The sequence below is a fragment of the Simochromis diagramma genome, unplaced genomic scaffold, assembly GCF_900408965.1.
Source record: "Simochromis diagramma unplaced genomic scaffold, fSimDia1.1 OVJJ01000367.1, whole genome shotgun sequence".
NCBI classification, from domain to species: domain Eukaryota; kingdom Metazoa; phylum Chordata; class Actinopteri; order Cichliformes; family Cichlidae; genus Simochromis; species Simochromis diagramma.
The window spans coordinates 475,101-498,748 of NW_024387288.1; the positions used below are offsets into that span (position 1 = coordinate 475,101).

Genomic DNA, 23,648 nt, shown 5'->3' on the forward strand with positions numbered 1-23,648 from the left:
GATAGCAAAGCCCTCTTTTCCACTTCTTTCATGTACAAATTGGCCACGATGGGTGAAACTGGGGAGCCCATGGCACACCCATGTCTCTGCCTGTAGAACTGACCCTTGTATGTGAAGTAGGTGGAATGAAGACACAGTTCAAACACACTTGGTCGATGCTGAAAGTGGACCACTCTCAGCAGCAACCCCAACCCCAACCTCAGCAGCAGGACCTGCTGCTGAGGTTGGGGTCATCCTGTGATCTCTTATGAACTACCTCCAACACTTCTGTGACTGGGATGCAAATGAAGAGAGATGTACCGTTGTACGAGACCATGGTTTCATCTGCCTCCATGATGACATCTCTCACCTTCTCAACAAAATCCAGGGTGTTCTGGATGTGGTGTTCAGAGCTGCCCACCAGCGGGTTGAGGATCGAAGCCAGAAACTTGGAGATGTTATAGGTGACCGAGTTGTTCATACAGACAATCGGTCTTAAAGTTGCACCCTGTTTATGTATTTTCATTGTTCCTTCAGTGGGCTGGTTTCAGTCATTATGCACATGTACTGTTTATAAGATTGAAACCTGCAGTCAGCTGAGACTGAAGAAGCCACTTGGATGATGACGAAACGTTTCTCTCACTGAAAACGCTACGTCCAGATGAACAGAATCAACTTTTGGAGATTTACTTATCTGGATGATTGAGCCTGCATCAAGACGTTAGATACCATATTTCTAAGATTTTCAGGGCCGAGTACAATAACCTCAGTTTGATCTGAATTAAGAAGCAGAAAGGCTTTATGTCTTTAAGACATAAAGACCTGGATTCATGGACAGATAGAGCTGGGTGTCATCTGCATAGCAGTGAAAATGTATGCTGTCTTCTGATGATACTGCCTAAGGGAAGCATGTATAATGTAACTTAATAGAGGTGGTATAGTTCTTGACGTGTTTTCACAGACCTGTGTGTGTGTGTGTGTGTGTGTGTGTGTGTGTGTGTGTGTGTGTGTGTGTGTGTGTGTGTGAGACTCCTGTGAAGAGCACAACTGTTGTTTCCAGAGTACAAACACTGATAGAAACTCAGTGTGCTGTGTTCAGTTAGAACTAAAACAGTTTATGTCGAGTTTTCTGAAAGTCAGTTGTTGTGGTGTTTTAATAAAGTTGATCATTTCTCTCGTGGAGAGTTTTAATGGAGCAGACAGGTTTCCCGAAGTTGCTAAAGTTTCCTTAAATGTCAGTAGAGCTTGAGCTGTCTTTTTCTGTCGATGCCCTTATAATGGTCAGACTGAGGTTTTAATGAGATGTTCATGAGGCTTTAAATCAGCACAGGAGCAATCAGGCAGCTCCTCCTCCTGACTGTCACATACAGAATGAAGTATCTGATATTTGTATGTCCTTTAAAATTCTTTGGTGGTTGATGGTGAACAGGATTTTTTTTTATTCAGGGATTAGTAGCTGACAGCTACCTAGAATTATATATTTTTTAAAATATTATATCTCATGTTATTTCCTTTTCTTGTCTTCCTTTATGTCTTTTACCTGCGTATAGGATTTAATAGCAGCTCTGACAGGAGGAAATGAACGATCAGTTTAATGTCAAACTAAAGTTACAGCCTCCACACACAGACGGAGAGTTAATAAAAGTGAAGGAGAGTGTGATGGAGGAGAGGCATAGGTGACCTTTATGTGGAGCTGAATAATGAATCAACAGATGGGCAGAAGAAGAGCCGAGCAGTTTAATGTGTCGGCTTGTATGTGAACTGAAATCCAGCCAATTATCAGCAACAATCACGAACAGCAAAGCTCACAGCAGCAATTCTGCAACAACAAGAGTTGATCTTCATCCCATTTTCCTTTTTACGAACACATGCATTACTGATTCTCCCAAAGGTTCCTTTGACCGGACTTCTCAGCTGGAGCCATGGTCAAAGCTGCAGGATCCACAAACAGCTGATCCTGCTTTTCCCATAATCCAAACTGATAATGCCTCGCTTCAGTGCCAGCATCACAGTAAACCTGTGACTCTGTTTTACAAGATCTGTTTACGGTTCAACCTGTCTGTCTGTAGTAAATACCAGGTGGTGGTGGAAGAGGAGCGCCCCCGCAGGCAGACCAGAGGCACTGCAGAGATTCTGCGCTGTTATCCAGTGCCCATTCACTTCCAGAACGCCACGCTGCTGGACTCCCAGTATTACTTCAGCGCTGAGCTTCCAATGAGCGAGCTGAGGGCGCCCATGCCCTTCTGTGTCGGTCAGTGACACATTCAGTCATTCACTCAGTCAATCAGTCAATTAGTTAGTCAGTCAATGGGTCTGTCAGTTATTGACTCAGTCAGTTGGCGAATCAGTCTGTGAGTCTCTTAATTAGTGAGTTAATAAACGAGTCAGTCAGTGATCCAGTCAATCATTCACTGAGTCAGTCTGTGAGTTCATCAGTGAGTCTGTTTACCTTTGTGTTTGTACAGGTGACAACAGGACCTACAGTGGTTACTGGAATGCTCCCCTCCTGCCTCATAAGAGTTATGGGATTTACTATCAGGCTGTCAGCACTGCCAATGGGGTGAGTTCACCTGTTTACAGGTAACACAACCAACACAGTGGAATTCAAATCATTTAAATCAGCTGGATCAGCTGTCATCGGCTCCTGTCTGCAGTCTACCATGAATATTCACGCAGATATCAATGGATCACTATGAGACTGAAGACTGAACCTGACTAAGTTGTTTTTATTGATTGATGCTAACTAAGTCGTGTTTTTGTTATAAGGTAACAATAAGGCAGAAGAAGAAAGTTTAAAGAGAGACAGGAACTCCATAGTATGAATTCCCCGAGGCTTTCACACATTAACTAAAGACAGTATTTTAGTTGGTGTAGACTCACATCTTAGGAATGAACAAAGGGCATGCAGCACACATAAATTACATTTTTTTTAAAAAGGAAATGTATTCAAAACCAAGGTCGGTTGTAAGAGGGTCTGTGTTGGATGTAGAAGCCACGTCCAAAGCTCACTCTGACTCCTCTGTCTTTGTATATGCGTGTGTATATGTAAGCACGTATCTCCAAAAACTTGATTCTGTTCATCTTGACGTAGCGTTTTGTGGGAGAAGCGTTTCATCATCATCCAGGTGACGTCTTCAGTCTCAGCTGACTGCAGGTTTCAATCTTATAAACAGTACATTTGCATAATGACTGAAACCAGCCCACTGAAGGAACAATGGGCTGGGAGGTCAGTTCCTTAATCTTAATTATGCAAATTCTCATGATCATTGATCAACAACCACTGATCAATGTCCATAAGTCCCATTCACAGAGAGTTGGGGAATGGCTGCAATCACAGCATTGTAAGATGGTGACAGATGTACCCTTAGGCCACTCCTCCATTCAGAGATGGTCCTCCTGGATCGGCTGGAGCTTTCTTTAGGAGCCTTTCCAGCTTTGACAAAAGTCCAGCTGGGATAACCACATTTACTCAGGGCCTTCTTGATGTTCTTCTGCCTCCCTGGCCGCTGTGTCAGTGGGGATGGTGTTCGCTCTGTGTTGTAGCTTCTTGATGACACCCAGTTTGTGCTCCAGTGGATGATGAGAGTCAAACCTTAGATACTGAACAAGAACTGTATGTGTAGGTTTACGGTACATGTCAGCTTTTAGATGTCCCCCATTGCTGATGGAAAGCTCACAGTCTAAGAAGGCTAACCTGCCACTTTTCATATCCTCCCTGGTGAATTTGATGTGGTTTGAGGGCGGAGTCAAGGAGGCCATTTACGTGAAAAAGACCATCTCTGAATGGAGGAGTGGCCTAAGGGTACATCTGTCACCATCTTACAATGCTGTAATTGCAGCCATTCCCCAACTCTCTGTGAATGGGACTCATGGCCATTGATCAGTGGGTTTTGGTCAGTGGTTGTTGATCAATGGTCATGAGAATTTGCATAATTAAGATTAAGGAACTGACCTCCCAGCCCGTTGTTCCTTCAGTGGGCTGGTTTCAGTCATTATGCAAATGTACTGTTTTAAGATTGAAACCTGCAGTCAGCTGAGACTGAAGACGTCACCTGGATGATGACGAAACTTTTCTCCCACAAAACTCTATGTCCAGATGAACAGAATCAACTTTTGGAGATTTACTTACCTGGATGATTGAGCATGCATCAAGATGTAAGCATGTAAGCAAACTGCAGATAGTCAGATTAACAGCAACATTATTTTGTCTTTATCTGCCATTGTAGAAATTCATTTCATGTAAACAATAAAGTGGCGCACTGTGTGATAATCTCCACCCTGATAGGACTTTTTTAAACATGTGTTTTCAGTGACCCAAAAGCTCCTGAACCTGACCGAGTCATTTTTAGTACCTGTTGTTTTTGTGCCTGAAACAAAGCTTCTCTGAGACTGTGCGGTAAAAACAGACTGCCAGGCAGCTTCGAACCTTCATCTTTGGTTTCTGCATGAGTTTGTGGTGGATTATTCTGAATACCAGATGATGATGACGAAGATGACAATAATGTTGTCTTGAGGAAGAGAATTCACTTTAAATCCAGACTAATATCTTACTTGTGTTAGCTCAGGTGTTTAAATTCAAATTCAAATTTTATTTGTCACACACACACCTAAGCATTCTGGGGTTAAACCAGTTGTGCACAGAGTGTTTATCAGAGAGCAAACATTCTGGCTTTTATTTTAAAAAGTGGCAGGTGTCAAGATATTCAATCACAGCGTGCAGCCGAGCCCAACGGCGGCGTGCGACAGAGCAACGCTTCCCCTTTTAACAAAGGTTCCACATGATTCTGCTCTGTTCTGTCAATTTGAACACTTTCTCTGTTCTTCCTGTCATAAAACCAGACGAGTGAGACCGAGACCACACACACACACACACACACACACACACACACACACACACACACACACATATACACACACAGACACACACACACACAGACACACACACACACAGCTGTTTAATAGGGGTGCAGAAAGTTTCAGCAGCCTGACCAGTGACACTAATAGGCTACAGTGTGTGTGCGTGTGTATGCCATATATGTGTGTAATGAAAAGACAAATTTTAACAGTTACACACACATATTGTATTATGTTGGGTGTTAATTATTGATGCTGGGAGGTTTAATTTGTATGTGTGTGTCTGTGTGTTGAATAATGCAGCAGCTGTAGTGCTTTTTACTGTCGCCTCGCCTTGCTCTGTGTGTGTGTGTGTGTGTGTGTGTGTGTGTGAGGATGAATATTCATGAGCTCTTGTGGTTAATTTGTCGGATGTTTGTTAAAACCAGAAAGACACAAGATGTTCTTGCTCGCCTTTCACCAAAACCTGCCTCACGCAGTGTGTGTGTGTGTGTGTGTGTGTGTGTGTGTGTGTGTGTGTGTCTGTGTTATATGTGAGTGTGTGTTGGCTGGTAAATGCCAGCACAGGCACTGATCCACAGCAATTTGCCTTCTGTCCGCTCTGTTTACGATGAGTGTGTGTGTGTGGGTAGTTGCCAGATGTGACAGCTAATATGTCGGCATTTGTGTTGACAGGAAACTAATTTGCTCCTCTCTCCAACAGGAGACAAAGATCGACTGTGTGCGAGTGGCCACTAAAGGTAAGAGCCTGCATTTTACTTTGAAATTTATTCAGTACCAGTTGGACTCTTTTCATTTTATTTTGAAAAAATGTAATCAGAAAAATTCTGTATGTACCTTTTCATTAGCTGCATGTGAAAGGTAAATGTGCAAGGTCTTATTTTGAAAATGGTTATAGACATTTGATTAAAGGTACAAATGTAATTTTTATTTTGAAAGTTTATGTTGTTAAATGTGAAATTCTACAAAATGATGTTGGTGGTAGTACAGTTTAATTTGAAAGGTTATAGAATACATTTTAGTGAACACAAGGTCCCATTTCTATAAGATTCGTAAAAGTCTTCCTTAATATTTATTTTGAAAGGTAGTTTGTATCATTTTATTTTGAAAAGTGTGTAGTTGTTGGAGTTGTAGGCTAATGGTTCTAGAAGTATAATGGCTCACAGATGGCTGCTTGTCCCTGACACCTATCCTCCAATCAGAGGAGGACCATGGACTCTTGTCCTCGACACACACACACACACACACACACACACACACACACACACACACACAGAGCTCTGTGCTACGCTAATATCAGGCTAAACCCAGGCTAATGACGGGGCCTGTATGGGTGTCCAGAGAGCATTGCACAGCTAAACAAAAACACTGTTATCTCCCCTGATGGACATCCAGGATCAACCAGACACACACACACACACACACACACACACAGTAATCGACTGTTCTGGCTTTAATCAGCTCTTATTGGAGCTCGTGTTTCTGCTGGCTAACAACACCATATGCTGATTGGCTCTGTCGGTCCCTACGTACCTGTCAGTCATACTTTAGTGGCCAACCCCAGGGGGTAGGACACCCACCCCCCACCCACCATATTGCCTTTTAGAGTACCCATGATGCCTTGCAGCACTAACAGAGCTGCTGTGATGTGAACGGCTGCTGAATGTTAAAACACACTGAGACAGCAGAAAGTAAAGGTGTAAAATGAAACATGATACCGCCTCTGTGAGCGTGTGAAGCAGGCGTGACGTTTAAATGCAGCCAGACAGAAAAAAGACTCACTTCCTTCCATCTCTGCACACGATCAACTCCACCTTATTTCAAAAGAACAAAGGAGAAATGCTGCACCCTCAATTATGAAGCGTGTGGAGAGAAACGCACATTTGAGCTGACATTCAGCCTCACGTTAACGATGATTTTTATTCCAATAATGACTTTATGTTTCATCAGCAATAACCAAAAATGCTCAGAAAAATACATACATGAGAGAAAATATCAATGTGTCAATAATAACAGCACAAAGAAAAACACAGGTTAAAACTCCTGTTTTATCACACCTGTACCGCACCTCGGGTTAGCGGTTGATCTTTGGACTTCATGCTTGCTGTCTCTGATATCAAACAGGGACAGGATTATGTTTGTGGACACCTCAGATTGTGAATCCAGTAATTGAGAACGAGGTGATGCAGGAGCTTCACGTCGGTGCCGCAGGTGCATCTGCTGAAACTCTGTGACGAGTTTGACTCTGAGCTAAATCGGAGTCAGAGTAAGTTTTCTGGAGAACGAGACGACGTAGGATTTTGAACCTGATATCGTGGGTGTGTCCACCAGGAGCCTGAGTGGTGGTGCTGGAGGTTACAGTTTTTTTTGTTTTTGTCTTTTATGATTGGTTATCGTGCACATGAATCCCGTTTACACTCTTTTTTCTGTCCTTCATAATCACTGACTTTATTGTCGATGAGTCATATAAGCAGTTCTTTGGCCTGCATGCAGGAGCTGTTCTCAGTCAAATATAAACCAGCATCATTTTTTGGACCTGATTAGTGTCCAGTATAAAACCATTCATGGCCCAGCAGAGACCCTTCACTAAGTCAGACTCAACATTCATGATCTGTATGCACTGACTGATCGCCATGGTAACACCGTGAGTATATGTATATACACTGATTGATCCTTTTTTTAATAAACACATTTTTTCTAACTGACCTCTGTGAGTGCGATGAACACATGGTTAGGAGATTCCTGTTCTTTCTCTGCTTCTGCTGCTTGATTGATTGATTACTAACATCTGATCACTGATTGGCTGATTAACGAGCTTCTCTTCCAGGTGTGTTTAGGTGAACAGCGCTCTGCTCTCCTCTGTTTGGCTCACAGTTCAGTTTAAATCAGTTTGGACTGAAGAAGAAGACTAACAGGGGTTTGCTGCAGTAAATCAATACTGATCTATAATCAATAGGCAGCGAATCAGTCAGACCTCAGCAGGAGAAAGGTCGTGTGTTCAGGTACACCCAGTTTATGATTGGTTACCTGTACAGGAAGGAAAGAGATGATGTCATTCTGGGAAGGTCAGAGTGTTTCCATAGCAACCAAATGTCGTCTCTTAGTAACCCCGATCAACAGTTACAGTTCAACATTAACCTTTTATTAAAGCCTCTTAAAACAAACACTTCCTTTTTCATGTAGGATTTTATATTTCCATAGTCAGGTGAAGTGTTTTGGATGGCTGTGGCTTACAGAAGTCCACGAGGAAGACTGCTGACCTCACAGCTGTCTAGATGATGATGATCAGCATCCTGCAGGAGGGTGAATGCACAGAAGGTCACCGCTAAAAAGGTCGACTGTTCTCACAGGGGTGGGAGTGGAAAGTTCACCGGGAGGGAACAGTGGAGGAAAAGGTGCACAGACAGCAGAGGACTGTGAAGAAAAGTCCACTTGAGAACTTTCAACAAGCATCAGCAGCTTCCAGGTGAAGAGGAAGGAGCTCCAGCCCTGGTACCAGAGACAATGAACCTCTCACTGGGCTGATCAGCAGGAGAACTGCTTTGAACTCGGTGCAGGAGTCTGGAGGAGGAGGGCAGAGACTCAGGTTCAGGTCAGAGTCAGGTGTCACAGCACTTCATGCTTCTGTCTGCTGAGAGCTTTTTTTTGCTCACCACCTGACCAGGTTGTTACTGTTTCACCCAAACCTCTGATCCAAAGATCCCGGTGAGCTAAAGGCCTCCATCAGAGCAGCGTGAGCTTCCGCAACTTCAAAGAATTTAAAGGAAGCACTCACAGATGGGACACCAACCAAAGCAGTGAAAGTCATGTGAATGTGATGGACAGAGCCGCTGTCCTCGCGGCTTCAGGCAGGACGTGGAGCTGCTCGGCTCGAGCTCAGCTGCAAGCGGAGAGACGCCGATCAGCAGTTTAAAGCTGCCACCAAGAGTTCTTCACACGATCAGAGCATTCAAGTAACTTTATTTAAACCCAGATGAGTGCAGGGTTTCCTGCTTTATTGATAACAATGATAATGATAATAATGAGAGACAGCAGGTGGAAGCACTGGGTCAAAATAAGCAGACGACTCGAGTCACAAACGCTGAGTGCTGTGTTAGCATTGTGTTAGCGCCATGTTAGCATTGTGTTAGCGCTGTGCTGTGACAGGAGAGCAGGGCGCTGTGTGTTACTAATGTTTCTGCTGCAGTACAGACCTGCCCTCTCTCTCTCTCTCTGTCTGTCTGCATGCCTTCCTGGATGAATAGCCGCTATAATCGTCACCCAGCTCACCACGCCCTACATTCGCATCGCCCCGGCAGCAGGCGACAAGCAGCTAACAGGTCAGCACACACACGCTGCACACACACAGACTCACACTGACTGGAATCTCTGGTTTTAATGGCTTTATTGGATTAATAATTTCTAATAAGAGAGGCGCTCATGTCTGTGGAGCTCAAACATGACTGAACAGGAAATGATGTTGTGATCTTTCTGACTGTTTGGCCTGCGACGCCTCACACTCAGCCCGAATCAAAGTAAAATAAATGACCCCGAAACACATCTTAACAAAGATGGAGGCGACTCTGTCATCGTTTGATTTGCAGTTATTCCCATCTTTAAAAGTCTCAGATCAGCCCAAAAACTGTAGAATTGTGTTTCATAGTCAGTCCAGCAGAGGGCACCGAGCTAACAATGCAGCAGTTGATGACCGAACCCTGCTTGGATCTACTGCTGCCACCCAGCTGCAGGTCCGTCAGCTCAGGTCTCAGCTGAAGGTAACAGCACTTCCTATTCTCGTGTTAAGCATTCATGGAACCGCAGGGTCCTGCTAATCTGTAACCGGAAGGTTGCCGGTTCGATCCCCCTGCTCTTTCTGTCCTGGTCATTGTGTCCTTGGGCAAGACACTTCACCTACCGCCTACTGGTGTTGGCCAGAGGGGCCGATGGCGCGATATGGCAGCCTCGCTTCTGTCAGTCTGCCCCAGGGCAGCTGTGGCTACACCTGTAGCTGCCTCCAACAGTGTGTGAATGTGAGAGTGAATGAATAGTGGAATTGTAAAGCACTTTGGGTGCCTAGAAAAGCGTTATATAAATGCAATCCATTATTATTATTATAATAACGCACTGCAGGTTCTGTAGAAGCAAGGCGGTCAGACGACGGCTGCAGAGGCTCTGTAGGTATGTCCCAATTCTTAGGCTGCATCCTCCTGAGGCCGCATTTGAAGGCCGATAACATCACAGCGACGCAACGAAGACTGTCCCAATTCTTAGACTCGTCCGAGTCCGGCCGACAAATGCGTCCCCCTTTTCCCCAGATTTGAAGGATGGGTCGGATATATCCTTCGTGGTCCACCATATCCCAGAATTCATAGCGCGGCCCAGCCAATTCCAATTTCCAACAATGACGGCCGCTACTAAGTTTTAAAATTACTCTTATTATTCTTTCTGGGTCACAAAATAAACGTTTAACATATTTTCAGGCAAGAATGTAGCTGTGTAAACTTCAAATATCTGCTTGGTTTATCAAGACATTGCATATTTGCAAGTGCTCCGACGTTTTCGGAGACGTCTGTTACCCACCAGCTCGAAGCTCGAGGCTCACTAAAGCTGTCAAGAACAGCAAACTCCCGGCACATCGTTTTCAAACCCCCCGCGGCCTTTCGCTACGAATATGTGATATATAAGTCACTCAGATAACTTAAAAATTTAAATTTTTGGCTTTTTTCAGTGTTTTCTTTGTTACTTGATAAATCGGTTTGGCTGAGATTAAAGTTATAGTTATCACACAGCTGAATAAACGTCAAACTGATTAAACAGAAGTGTGAGATAGTCGAGAGTTTACGCCAGTATCCTGTTATATTTTAGATAGCAAGGAGCAGACGGCCGAGTTTATTAACCCTTTAAGACCTACCATAGAACCAAGTCCGCCAAAGCTTATATTATATTTTTACATGTTGTAGTGCCATTTTTGGGAGCATTTCAAGTTGATATACATTAATACAACCATTATAACCCAACTTTTAATAATATATATGCGTTAAGTGCATAGTAATTACATAAATTGCAAAAAAGTGAAATAAAGTAAAAATTTAAAATCGTTTTTTGTTTTTTTTAACATAGATTTCTAGTTAGAGAAATTTAAGAGGCTTATCCCTCAAAACTGTAAATACAAAAAAGTTGCACAAAATAGTTTCCCACCACAGGAAATTTATTTTAAATGTCTTCATAGTTTTATTTTTGAAATACACCAATTTTTATATACTGCAGGAAAAACGAAAATGAATATTATAATGAAAATCTGCAAAAAAACCGCATGTGCATCAAAATAAACTATTTCCAGCAGTGCAATATGAGTCCTAAGCATCCCAGAAACGACACAGAAAGTCATAAAGTCAAATATAACTTTGAAAAACACCAGTATAGGCTCATAAGGCCCTGATGGTAAAAAACTACATTTCCGCAAAATGACGTCACTTCCGGTTTCGGGCAGGTCATGGCGGACATGCGATAGTTCGCGCTGATGGACGTAGGAAGTGTTACAAACAGCTGATCTAATCGGCAAAGGGTGTTTCTGGAATATTATGTTTTTGTTGCTGCAAGTGCTTTTTATGCAGTTTTTGCAAAGCTATATGTGGAAGGAAACCGTGACCGAGGACAAGCTGATGGCATAAGATGTAAGTACAACTTCTCCGGTTTCATATGCAAACAAATTATTGCGCTAGCTTACATGGTTGCAGTGCTACCGGGATTTAAAAATAGTTATGCAAAACGGAGCGTGCCCGCTCCAACCGGCTTTAAAGGGTTAAACTCCACTGAGGCAGCGGTGACGCAAATCTGAAGTCTAGACCATCCCATTTCACAGCCGTTTACTTCCAGCCTATCCGGCCCACCTAGACCGTGAAGGCCGGGTCCTCCGAAGCCTGTGGTCTATGAATTGGGACACAGCTTGTGTGTGTGTGAGGCCGAGGGTCTGTTGAGAGTCCCAGAGTCACACACAGAAGGATTATTCTCACTGTGAGTCATGCTAAGCTGCACTGCTCGAGTCCAAGAATATCAACACAACACAGAAACAAGGAAGAGTTTACATCATCTGGAGATAAACCTCAGGGAGGGCAAAGCCATGATTGTGTGTCTGTGAGTCTGTGTGAGTGTGTGTGTGCGTGTGTGGACTGAACAGGTACATGCACACACACACACACACACACAGATTCACAACTCACAGAAAATTACATTTAAATATTTACCAGCCTGAAAGTGGAAACTTTCAACACACACACACCAACTGTGTGTGTGTGTGTGTGTGTGTGTGTGTGTGTGTGTGTGTGTGTGTGTGCTACCAGCAGTCCTCAAATACTAACAGCTGTTCGCCTTGTATCCACACACTGAAGCACACACAAACACCTCCCACGCAGCGTGACTGGCTGAAGCCCTGAAGCAGAAAACAGCTTCACTTTCACATAAAAACAGCTTCTCCATGGCCCGCTGTGACACACATGCAACAACACATACATACAAACTACACACACGCCACACACAAGGAGACACACACACAGATAAATTCTGTCTTCAAAGCAGTGTTTTGATAGCCTTTAAACTGAAAACAGCAGCTCTCTGCCTCCAAGGGGGGATACTGTCTGTGTGTGTGTGTGTTTGTGTGATGAAACAGGAGGGAGCTGATAGTCGAGTTCGTCTGACCTTGAAGAGACGAAATGAAAACAGAAAATAAAAGAAACCAGTTCAGTAAACTGCAGCTGAACTGGTTTCATAGATCAGACATGAAGATTATTAAATATTAGGTCTCTCTCCTCCAAGTCTCTGTTAGTACATGACTTCAATTTCAATTCAATTCAATTTTATTTATATAGCGCCAAATCACAACAAAAGTCGCCTCAAGGCGCTTCATAGATACAGAGAAAAACCCAACAATCATATGACCCCGTATGAGCAAGCACTTTGGCGACAGTGGGAACGAAAAACTCCCTTTTAACAGGAAGAAACCTCCGGCAGAACCAGGCTCAGGGAGGGGCGGGGCCATCTGCTGCGACCGGTTGGGGTGAGAGAAGGAAGACAGGATAAAAGACATGCTGTGGAAGAGAGACAGAGGTTAATAACAGATATGATTCAATGCAGAGAGGTCTATTAATACATAGTGAGTGAGAAAGATGACTGGAAAGGAAAAACTCCCCCGGCAGCCTACGTCTATTGCAGCATAACTAAGGGAGGATTCAGGGTCACCTGGTCCAGCCCTAACTATATGCTTTAGCAAAAAGGAAAGTTTTAAGCCTAATCTTAAAAGTAGAGATAGTGTCTGTCTCCCGAATCCAAACTGGAAGCTGGTTCCACAGAAGAGGGGCCTGAAAACTGAAGGCTCTGCCTCCCATTCTACTTTTAAATACTCTAGGAACAACAAGTTAATAGTGATCAACAAATCGATTTACTCTGCCTTACAGAACCCTGGTTGCAGCAGGATGATTATGTTAGTTTAAATGAGTCAACACCCCCGAGTCATTCTAACTACCAGAAATCTCGAAGCACAGGTCGAGGGGGCGGTGTGGCAGCAATTTTTCACACCAGCCTATTAATCAACCAAAGACCCAGACAGACTTTTAATTCATTGGAAAACTTAATGCTTAGCCTCATCCACCCCAGCTGTAAAACTCAGAAACCAGTCTTGTTATTGTATATCGTCCATCTATCTACATAACTGTCTAGATACTTATGTTGCTACATACATTCCCTGTGTAGGTACTTCTTAGAGTTTAAGTTTATTTTTTTCTTCTCTTATCCTAAAGGAATTTTAATGTAAAAATCTACATGCTGCTAACAGAGAGATGTCAAACTGTGTTTTATTGTTCTGGTAACAGTGACAACAAAGATCTATTCTATTCTACTCTTTCTTTAAAAAAAAAAAAAAATTATTGATTTTTTATTTTGGAATACAAACAGCAACAAATCAGCACAGCCAAATACAAATAAGAAGAAGAGAAGAAGAAGAAAACAGATACATGAGCAGTGTTGGGTAAGTTACTTTAAATTTGTAACTTAGTTACATTACTAGTTACTGCTATCAAAAGTAACTCAGTTACTTTAAGTTACTCGTTACTTTCAAAGTAACTAGTTACTAGGGAAAGTAACTTTGGTTTTACCCAGAATTCTCTTATTAATGTGTTGCTTCCCTAACTGGATCCCCAGCAAGGATGCCAGTCTTCTAGCTTGCTTACATGTTAGCAGTATCCTGCCACAAGTGCACTGTGCCACCTAATGACCTGAACCTAAAATGGTTAAAATGGCAGTGTGAGTGCAAGTTAATGATGAAATAAATGAAACTATATTAGAAACTAACAATGTTTGTTTATGTGTCACTTTTTTATCAGTCTGTTTTAATCTTTTTCTATTGTTTCAACCCTCTACAAATGCAAAAACATCATTTTGGGGTTGATACAGCAGTGCTATAAATCTAATCATTGTACGTAGTATCACTAGGAAGAAGCAGTGGATCACAAAACACGACATACAGTGTGTTGAAACTTTTGAAAGATGTATTTATTTTTGCCATTTAAATGGGGAGAAAGTATGATTTTAGCAGTGCCAACATTAAACTGTGCCTCAGACCATTTAGGAGCTGTAGGTATCAAAGTGCAAAACAAATAGTGCAAAAATGGTTTAACATAAACACAGTGAGGTTTGTCCATTCTTTGTAAACTTAACTGCTGAACTGTGCCAACTGGAGACCTCATGTTTAGTAATAAAAGTATTTTCAGGAAAGGGAAGAGAAATCAAATAAATAATAAGTATTTTCAGCCTCATAAACAGTCAAACCAAAATAATATTTCCTCCATACTAGCCATGTCGATAAATAAAATATAATTGCATTTTAAGTGCCTCAGTGGTCTAAGTTTCACTTGGAAATATTAACATGCTTGACCTTGTAGAGCACCACTGAAGGCAACACATCATCATCATATCAGCACTACTCAACTTCCATCAAACCAACAATTGTACCTCAAGAGGAGAAGCTCCTCAAACTTATGATCGGACAACCTGTTCCTCTTTGGAGTGAGAATCAGGTTTCCCAGCCTGAAAAGCCTTTAAACTGGGGCACTTGAAGGAGTGGCTGCATTAAGTTTAAGAAAGAGTTTCTTTATCATCGGGAAATGCTTCAGAGAGTCTAACCCTGTTGCTCCTGATTTGAGGTACTCGGCTACCTCAGCTTCAACAGTGGCATATATGTCCTCATTTTCTTCAAAGGAGAAGATCCTCTTTGCTAGAACCCGGGTGCTGTGTTGTCTTGGTGGTGCGGGTACCTGGTTGTAGCTGATCTTGCTCAGGGAGAAGTTTTCGACACTCTACCAACAGACGTCCCTTTGTGAGGTCCTTCCGCACCTGGTCATGTAACCAACGAAGCTTAAATTTTGGTAGTGTCACAGCAGCCAGCAAAGCATCTTCACTTCCAAGGACATGTGCAAACCTTGTTTTGCAATGCATTGTTTCAACATTAAATTAACTAGAAAAATTTGCATTTCCTGCGAAAATGCTGTGTGGATGCTTTAAAGCTGAAGCTGTCTGCTAAAACTAGCTGAAAAAGCTGAAAAGTTGCAGAAATTATAAAAACTTTGCAGAAGCAAAGGAACTTTGCTAAAATGTAATAACTTAGCAGAACTGCAATATCTTAGAGGAAACATAATACTTGGCAGAAATACAGTAGCATAGCAGAACTTAGCAGAAATATTGTAACTTACCAGAAACATGATAACTTCTCAAAAATACAAGAATTTAGGAGAAATAGTATAAGATAACAGAAAGAATATATTTAACCAAAAATACTTAAACATTACAGAAACACTATGATATGGAAAATTGTACAACATAGCAGAAATACTGTGATTTTCCAGAGACACTGTGATGAACTATGAATATTGTAATTTTGAATTAATACTATGTTTCAGCACGAATACTCTGGTTTAGCACAAATATTATAACATAGCAGAATTACAATTATATAGCAGAAATGCTATATTTAGAAAGAAAAAATATAATATAGTATAAATACTATGATTTAGCAGAAATACTACAATATAGCATAATAACAATGATTTAGAACAAATACTATGATTGAGCAGAATAGTAATAACTTAAGTGAAAATACTAGAAAAGTAAAATGACAAGCTGAAAAAAAACGGAACATGGTTAAGCTCCCTCAAAACTAATTGTTGTTCACCTGTGAAAAAAAAGAAATAAAAGTAAATTTGGAAAAAAACCAATAGATAAACACAAAATCAAATATGGATACAGAAATGTACAGAGAGAGAGACACACACAGGGTCTATGCCAGTCAACCATTCTGAATATATTATATTTTTATCCAACAATGAGATGCTGCCCTAAAGAGGGTCTCTCTCTCTCTCTCTCTCTCTCTCTTTCTCTCTCTCTCTTTCTCTCTCTCTCTCACACACACACACACACTCACACTCAGCAGCAGCAGCAAGTGAACAGGGACTGTTAACAGTGTGTTTCTAAGTCAGTCAAACAGCTGTGAGCGGCTCAATTTGAATCCACCAATCAGAGAGGTTGTGTACTTTTTCCCCGCCAAAACTGGTGCACCAAGTGCAGGGTTTTACGCACAGAGAAACAGGTTTTTTGCAGTCTATTTGTCATATTGAGGATTCCCCTCAAACAAACGGCCAGAATTACTTAACCTTAGGGGCTAGAGCTGTCATTCTTACACTGTTTTGTCCAGAAGGGATGGGGGAATCCTTAAGTGTTGACTATTTAAAATAAAAATATGAATTATTAGAGATATATGACACAGATGAATGGTTGGCTTAGAAGCCATGAAGGCCCCAATTTGCAAATTTTAATGTCCCAGCCCTCAGATATGATTGGCTGGTTGGGAAGCCATGAAGTCCTCAATATGCAAATTTGTATGTCTCAGCCCTCAGATATGATTGGCTGGCTGGGAAGACATGAAGGCAAAGATATGTAAATCTGAATGTCTCAGCCCTCAGATATGATTGGCTGGTTGGGAAGCCGTGCAGGCCCTGATATGAAAATTTGAATATTACAGTCCTCACAGAGGACTGAGTCCCTGGGGACCTGCCAGAAATATATCAAAATACTATGATTACCCAGAAATACTCTAAAATGGCAGAAATACTATAATTAAGCAGAAATACTATATTAAGCAATAATCGTATAAAAAGCAGAAACACTGTACTATGATTTGGTAGAAAAACTATAATTAATCAGAAATACTATATTTGGCAGAAATACTATGTTTTAGTAGAAATACTATATTTAGCACAAATCTTATAAAATATCAGGAATAGTATGATTTAGCACAATAGTAATAACTTAAATAGAAAAATTGGAAAAGCAAAATGGACAGCTGAAAAAATGCTGAACATGATAAGGGTCCCTCAAATATACTTGTTAAATGAAAAAAAATAACAGCCACACAATCACATATATGGTAAATGGTAAATGGCCTGTATTTATATAGCGCTTTACTAGTCCCTAAGGACCCCAAAGCGCTTTACATATCCAGTCATCCACCCATTCACACACACATTCACACACTGGTGATGGCAAGCTACATTGTAGCCACAGCCACCCTGGGGCGCACTGACAGAGGCGAGGCTGCCGGACACTGGCGCCCTGGCCCTCTGACCACCACCAGTAGGCAACGGGTGAAGTGTCTTGCCCAAGGACACAACGACCGAAACTGTCCAAGCCGAGGCTCGAACCGGCAACCTTCCGATTACAAGACGAACTCCCAACTCAGCGGAGCTAGAGTCACCGACATTACCTTCGGGTTCTTTTTCAACTAACTTGGTAGATGCATGCTGTTTCTGAAGATGTTTCATGAGATTAGAATTGCTGTTGAAAGAGTTTTAGAACCTCCACAGAGAGTACAGTTCACCACAATACTCTTTTCTTTTACCAACAGAAAGGAAAAATAATGTAGCAAAATGTGCTCCCCCTTCATGTAATAGCACAGCAAGGTCACGAGGTAGGTGATCAAGCAAAGGCCGCCATATCCTACAGAATGCATCACAATTGCCCTTTATAATGGCAGTAAGGCGCTCCATGGGAAACACCTTGAATGTTTCTCTGTACCATTGTGTAACAGTGGGGGACTGTCTCTGAATCCATTGAAACAGTACACATCGCCTCGCTAAATGTAAAAGTTTACATAACAAAAGCACAGACGACACAGAAGCCCTTCTATAGATGGACCCAGAGTGAACAGGACAGGGTTCAGTGGGATCGTCTGGTGAAAGACTGAGCGAAGCTCCATAGCAAAATCTTTCCGAAATCTAGTAATTAAAGGACATTGCCATATGCAATGGAAGTAAGTCCCTACATCCGTATTGCACTTTACACAAAGAGGAGAAATCTGAGGATGAATTTTATTTAGAAACACTGGCGTACGCTGCAGTCTATGTACAATTCTGTAATGGCTTTCCTGGAGTCTGTTACAGGAAAACATTTTCTTGGCAGATCTAAAAGTTTCGGACCATGCTTCTGCACTAAGCTGAACTTCAAGGTCGGTTTTCCACTGAACCCTGGCCTTATCAGTGGTTACAAAATTCAGATACAATAATTTCCTATAACAAAGAGAGATAAATTTCTTTTTTGCGATTATTTTCTCATTAAATTTAAGGAGAAAGCTTTCAATAGGATTTAAAGCAGGTTGATTGGCTCAAAATTTAAGGGAATTTATAAAATTTCTTACTTTCAGGAACCCACAGAAGTGTTTCTGTATAATTAAATATAATTAAATTATATTTAATTTGAATTTGATTAAAGGCCATAAAACTACCCCTTTCAAACAGATCGCAAATAAATCTTATATTTTTAGAATGCCAATCATCAAATATACTAATGCCAATACCTGGAGCTATGGTGGAGGTAATGATCCTGAGAGGCAACATTTGTATAGGATGTAATATTATGGGTAAAACATTCATTTTGATTAAACTTATTCTACCCATCCAAGATAAATAATAAATAAATAAATACAATTTTATTTATATAGCACCTTTCTAGACAGCGTCACAAAGTGCTGCACATAAGATAACAAACAATAAAAGGGTAAAACAGACAATATAAAACAGGCAAAAATTAACCAAAAACAGGTTTAAAAAGGTGAGTTTTGAGTTGTTTTTTTAAAAACAATTACCGAGTCCACAGTTCTTAATGTATGAGGGAGAGAGTTCCAGAGTCTCTGGGCCACAGTGGCAAAAGCTCTGTCACCCTTAGTTCTCATCTTAGTCTGTTTTATAGCAAGTAAGCCCTGATCAGATGACCTCGGGGACCTGCTGGGGACATAGGGCTGTAGCAGATCGGAGATGTAGGGTGGTGCCAGTCCATGCAAGGCTCTGAATGTCAAAACCAGGATCTTAAAATGTACTCTAAATTCAACAGGAAGCCAGTGTAGCTGAGATAGCAATAGTGTCACATGTGAATACTTGGAGGATTTTGTCAACAGCCTAGCTGCAGCAATTTGCACAACCTGCAGACAATCCAGAGAACCTTTGCTTAGACACATAAACAACGAGTTACAATATTCCAAGCGTGAGGAAATAAATGCATGTATAGCTATCTTCAGATAAAGTGATCTGAAAACTGCTGTTCACAAACGCTGTCCATCTAATCTGACTGAGCTGGAGCTGTTATGCAAAGAAGAATGGGCAAGGATTTCAGTCTCTAGATGTGCAAAGCTGGTAGAGACCCTAAAAGACTGGCAGCTGTAATTGTAGCAAAAGGTGGTTCTATAAAGTATTGACTCAGGGGGCTGAATAATTACGCACACCCCACTTTTCAGTTATTTATTTGTAAAAAATGTTTGGAATCATGTATGATTTTCATTCCACTTCTCACGTGTACACCACTTTGTATTGGTCTTTCACGTGGAATTCCAATAAAATTGATTCATGTTTGTGGCTGTAATGTGACAAAATATGGAAAAATTCAAGGGGGGCGAATACTTTTGCAAGCCACTGTAGATAGGGGGAGGTCATTCTATTGAGGTCATTCTTGATTGAGGCAACAATTGGTTTAAAGATCAACTTGTACAACTCTGTTGTGTCTACAGACACCCTAATACCTAAATTTGTAAAACCTGTGGTCGACCACCTGAAATAAAAATTAGGAGGAGTGTCCCATGTCCCCCATCACCCAGTGGCAAAGCTTCAGATTTATCATAATTTATTTTATACCCTGAAAAAAGGCCAGATTGATTCATGATATGTGTCAGTGCAGGAATAGATGTTTCTGGCTTAGTGACAAAGAGCAACACGTCATCTGCGTAAAGGGAAATTCTGTATTCAGTATCCAACAAGGTTACCCTACAGACCTCAGGGTCAGTTTCCAAAAGTTGATTCTGTTCATCTGGATGTAGCGTTTTCAGTAACTACTTCAGTCTCAGCTGACTGCAGGTTTCCCCAATCTTATAAACAAGACATTTGCATAATGACTGTCAGCTGAGACCGAAGAAGTCACTTGGATGAGTGACGAAACGTTTCTCCCACAAAAACGCTACGTCCAGATGAACAGAATCAGCTTTTGGAGATTTACATACCTGGATGATTGAGCATGCATCAAGACCTCAGGGTCAGTTCTTATAGCCTTTGCCAGTGGCTCCAATGCAAGTCCAAACAGTAGGGGAGAAAGTGGACATCCCTGACGCGTTCCTCTACCCAGTGGTAAAACATCTGAGACCGAGCCGCTAACCAATACCCTTGCAGCTGGGGCCCCATACAACAGTTTGACCCACTTGACAAATTCAGATCCCAAATGAAATCTGTCCAAAACATAAAATAGATACTCCCACTCAACACGATCAAACGCTTTCTCGGCATCCAATGACATTGCAAGAGCCCTATAATTGGTGTTCTGAGAAAACTGCACACCAGTTATGAGTCGGCGTACCTTGGAGCGGGAGTATCTATTCTTGACAAAACCCGTTTGGTCAGGCTTTATAAGAACTGGCAGGATCTCCTCCAGTCATCTAGATAAAATTTTGGACAGAATCTTGCAATCTACACTGAGTAAACTTACAGGTCTGTAAGATGTACACAGATTTGCAGGTTTATCCTTCTTTAAGATCAGGGATATATGGGCAAGGTTTAAGGTGGGTGGAAGTGTGCTCCTCTCAAGAGATTCTACATACATGTTTAATGAAGGACCCACCATATGTTTAGCCATTTTTTTGTAAAACTCTGGCCCAAACCCATCAGGGCCTGCAGCTTTTTCCTGTGCCCCAATGGGACAGCACAAATTTAATCGACTTTCCTTCCTAAAGAAATTAAGATTATCATGAAACAATCTCCTTGCGTCTACAGTATTTTGACATTCAGGGGAATATAAGTCCTGATAGAACTCTTTCATTATTTTGCTGGTAAGTTTAGCCTCGAATTGTAAAACACCTTTCTTATCTTTTAGAGAGGGTATTGCTTCAAATGCTCTCTTCCTGAATATCAGCTCACCTGGATCAGCCTCAGGCTCCGCACACGTTGTCCTCTGGCAGTTTTTATGGTCATGATCGGGCAAGTGGCGTCCCGAGGCGTAACGACCACTGTAACTCAGGTGTGGAGATGAGTTTCAGGAGGGCCACCTAATACTCTGCCTTAAGTCAAAACACACCTGAGCTGTGGATCAGAAACACAGCTGTCAATCAGTGTGACGGTGCGGCTGAGGACGACGTAATTGACTGATCAACAGCTTCAGTTTAAAACATGAACACTCGTCAGAGCCCTGCAGGAATTTCTATGGCTAATGTAGTCAAAGGAGCTTGCAAAGAAAAGCGCCTGGACTTCTTTAAGTTGCTTGAAGACGTTTCACCTCTCGTCCGAGAAGCTTCTTCAGTTCTAAGGTCAAATGGTGGGGAGCCCCAGATTTAAACCTAGTGGGAGTATCCCCCCACAGAGGGACAAAAGGACCCCCTGATGATCCTCTAATCGAAGTCCAGGAAAGGCAAACAGTTATCCTTTGTGTCTTCCCTAGTGAACTTGATGTTTTTATCCACAGCGTTAATGTGCACAGTGAAGGATTTTGACCCAGGTGTCGTCTACATATCTGTACCAGTGGCTGGGTACTCTTCCTTTGAAAGAGTCAAGAGCCTTCCTTTCCACTTCCTCCATGTAAAGGTTGGCTACAATAGGTGACACGGGGGAGCCCATGGCAGAGCCATGTTTTTGTCTGTAGAAGCCTTCGTTGTATTTGAAGTATGTTGTGGTAAGGCAGAGGTATAACCAGTGTTGGGAAGGTTACTTTTAAAATGTATTCCATTACAGAATACAGAATACATGCCCCAAAATGTATTCTGTAACGTATTCCGTTACGTTACTCAATGACAGTAACGTATTCTGAATACTTTGGATTACTTAATATATTATCATGCTTTTTACAACAACGTGAATGTACTATTGCTGTGTGATTTATTACTATTACTGAAGGTCCGCGACTCCGAACTGTAGTAAAGGGACCTCTGACTAATACGGCGGGGTCCCTGTCGGCTCGTAGCCGAAAAATAGCTTTACTTTGTTGTGTGGGTCAACTTTTCTTGCGAGAGACAGAGAGAGGCGTTGAAAGGCTGCTCCAACGGAACTTATTGTTTTCGGAGGAAAACACGAACACGGTGTACAGTCGAGTCTTAATAGCTTACTTACAACTGGGCTCGTCAGGCTCTCTTCTTGGCTGAAGTGGTTATTATTATATTTACATGCTTCCAGCTCCCGTTTTTCCTCGATGACAACTCGTACCTTTCCACTCCCCTTTTTCTCCCTCCTCACGCTCACAGACCCATAACGTGTATGGCAGTCCATTCTCCCTGCAACACGGACTACACTGCCCATGATGCTACATTCTTTAGAGCTATGCTTGTAGCATTCTGCCTGTTAGCTTAGCACAACAACAACAACAACAACGAAAAGGCGCTCTCTCACCCAGGAAACACACAGTCGCAGAGAGAGAGAGAGCGTCGCCCTGTAACCATGGCAACCGTAACGCTGCCGCCTGGAACAACAGAACGTAGCTGTCAAACAAAACCCAAACAGTCCTGACCCGCGACAAAATGAAACAGGAAAGTACCGCAGTGTAATCCATTTATTTCAACAAAGTAACTGTATTCTGAATACCACCTTTTTAATAACGTGATTAATTCCCTTGACATTGAGAGCTATAATTTTTATGTTACTCATTGTAAAAGTTGTCAGTCATTTGACAAAAAGACCCATCATAATAAACACACTGTAGAAGATTTAACCCATGGCCTGGACTGGCTGTGCTGACATGAACAAAACCATCATAAACTAATGGCAAAGGAACCCTTACACACACAGCAAACTGCATAAGAATATAGGAATTAGGATAAACGTCAAAATATCACAAACCAGAAACAAACAAAACAAAAACAAAAAAGAAAACGAAAAAGCCACCCACTGGGTGGTATTACAAGACCAGTGTAGCCAAAAGAAGTTTCACTCCACGGGAGAAAAGAAGAAAAGAAACAAAACAGAACCCCACCCCCGCTTCCCAAACCTGAATAAAATCGGGTTACTGTCAATTGTGAAACAAAATGAAAGACTGAGTAAACAATTCGTACTGTATACTAGATATTGGCCCTAAAACCACTTTAGGTACAAAGAATGAACAAATCTCTATTTTCCCTTTAAACTGTCTCTTTTCCCTCAAGCTGCAATAAACACTGTGGACTTACGCGTCCTATGGCGAGCTGAACCAATGTCATGTTCTAAGTTAAATCCAACAGTGCCACAGTTTATACGGGACAAGTATCAGTTGTCTTTTAATCCAGCGCATTGATGAAACTTTGT

The 23,648-nt window shown here is 41.8% G+C and overlaps 1 protein-coding gene across 1 annotated transcript in view; it reads left to right on the forward strand.

The window, feature by feature from the left end:
- Positions 1 to 23,648, forward strand: part of LOC120716332 (receptor-type tyrosine-protein phosphatase mu-like) — an 87,505-nt gene that overhangs the window by 11,655 nt on the left and 52,202 nt on the right. The window contains exons 7-10 of the mRNA XM_040003833.1: positions 2,049 to 2,230; positions 2,445 to 2,539; positions 5,537 to 5,573; positions 9,078 to 9,152. Coding sequence (XP_039859767.1) covers positions 2,049 to 2,230; positions 2,445 to 2,539; positions 5,537 to 5,573; positions 9,078 to 9,152 — 389 coding nt within the window. The remainder of the gene's footprint in view (positions 1 to 2,048; positions 2,231 to 2,444; positions 2,540 to 5,536; positions 5,574 to 9,077; positions 9,153 to 23,648) is intronic.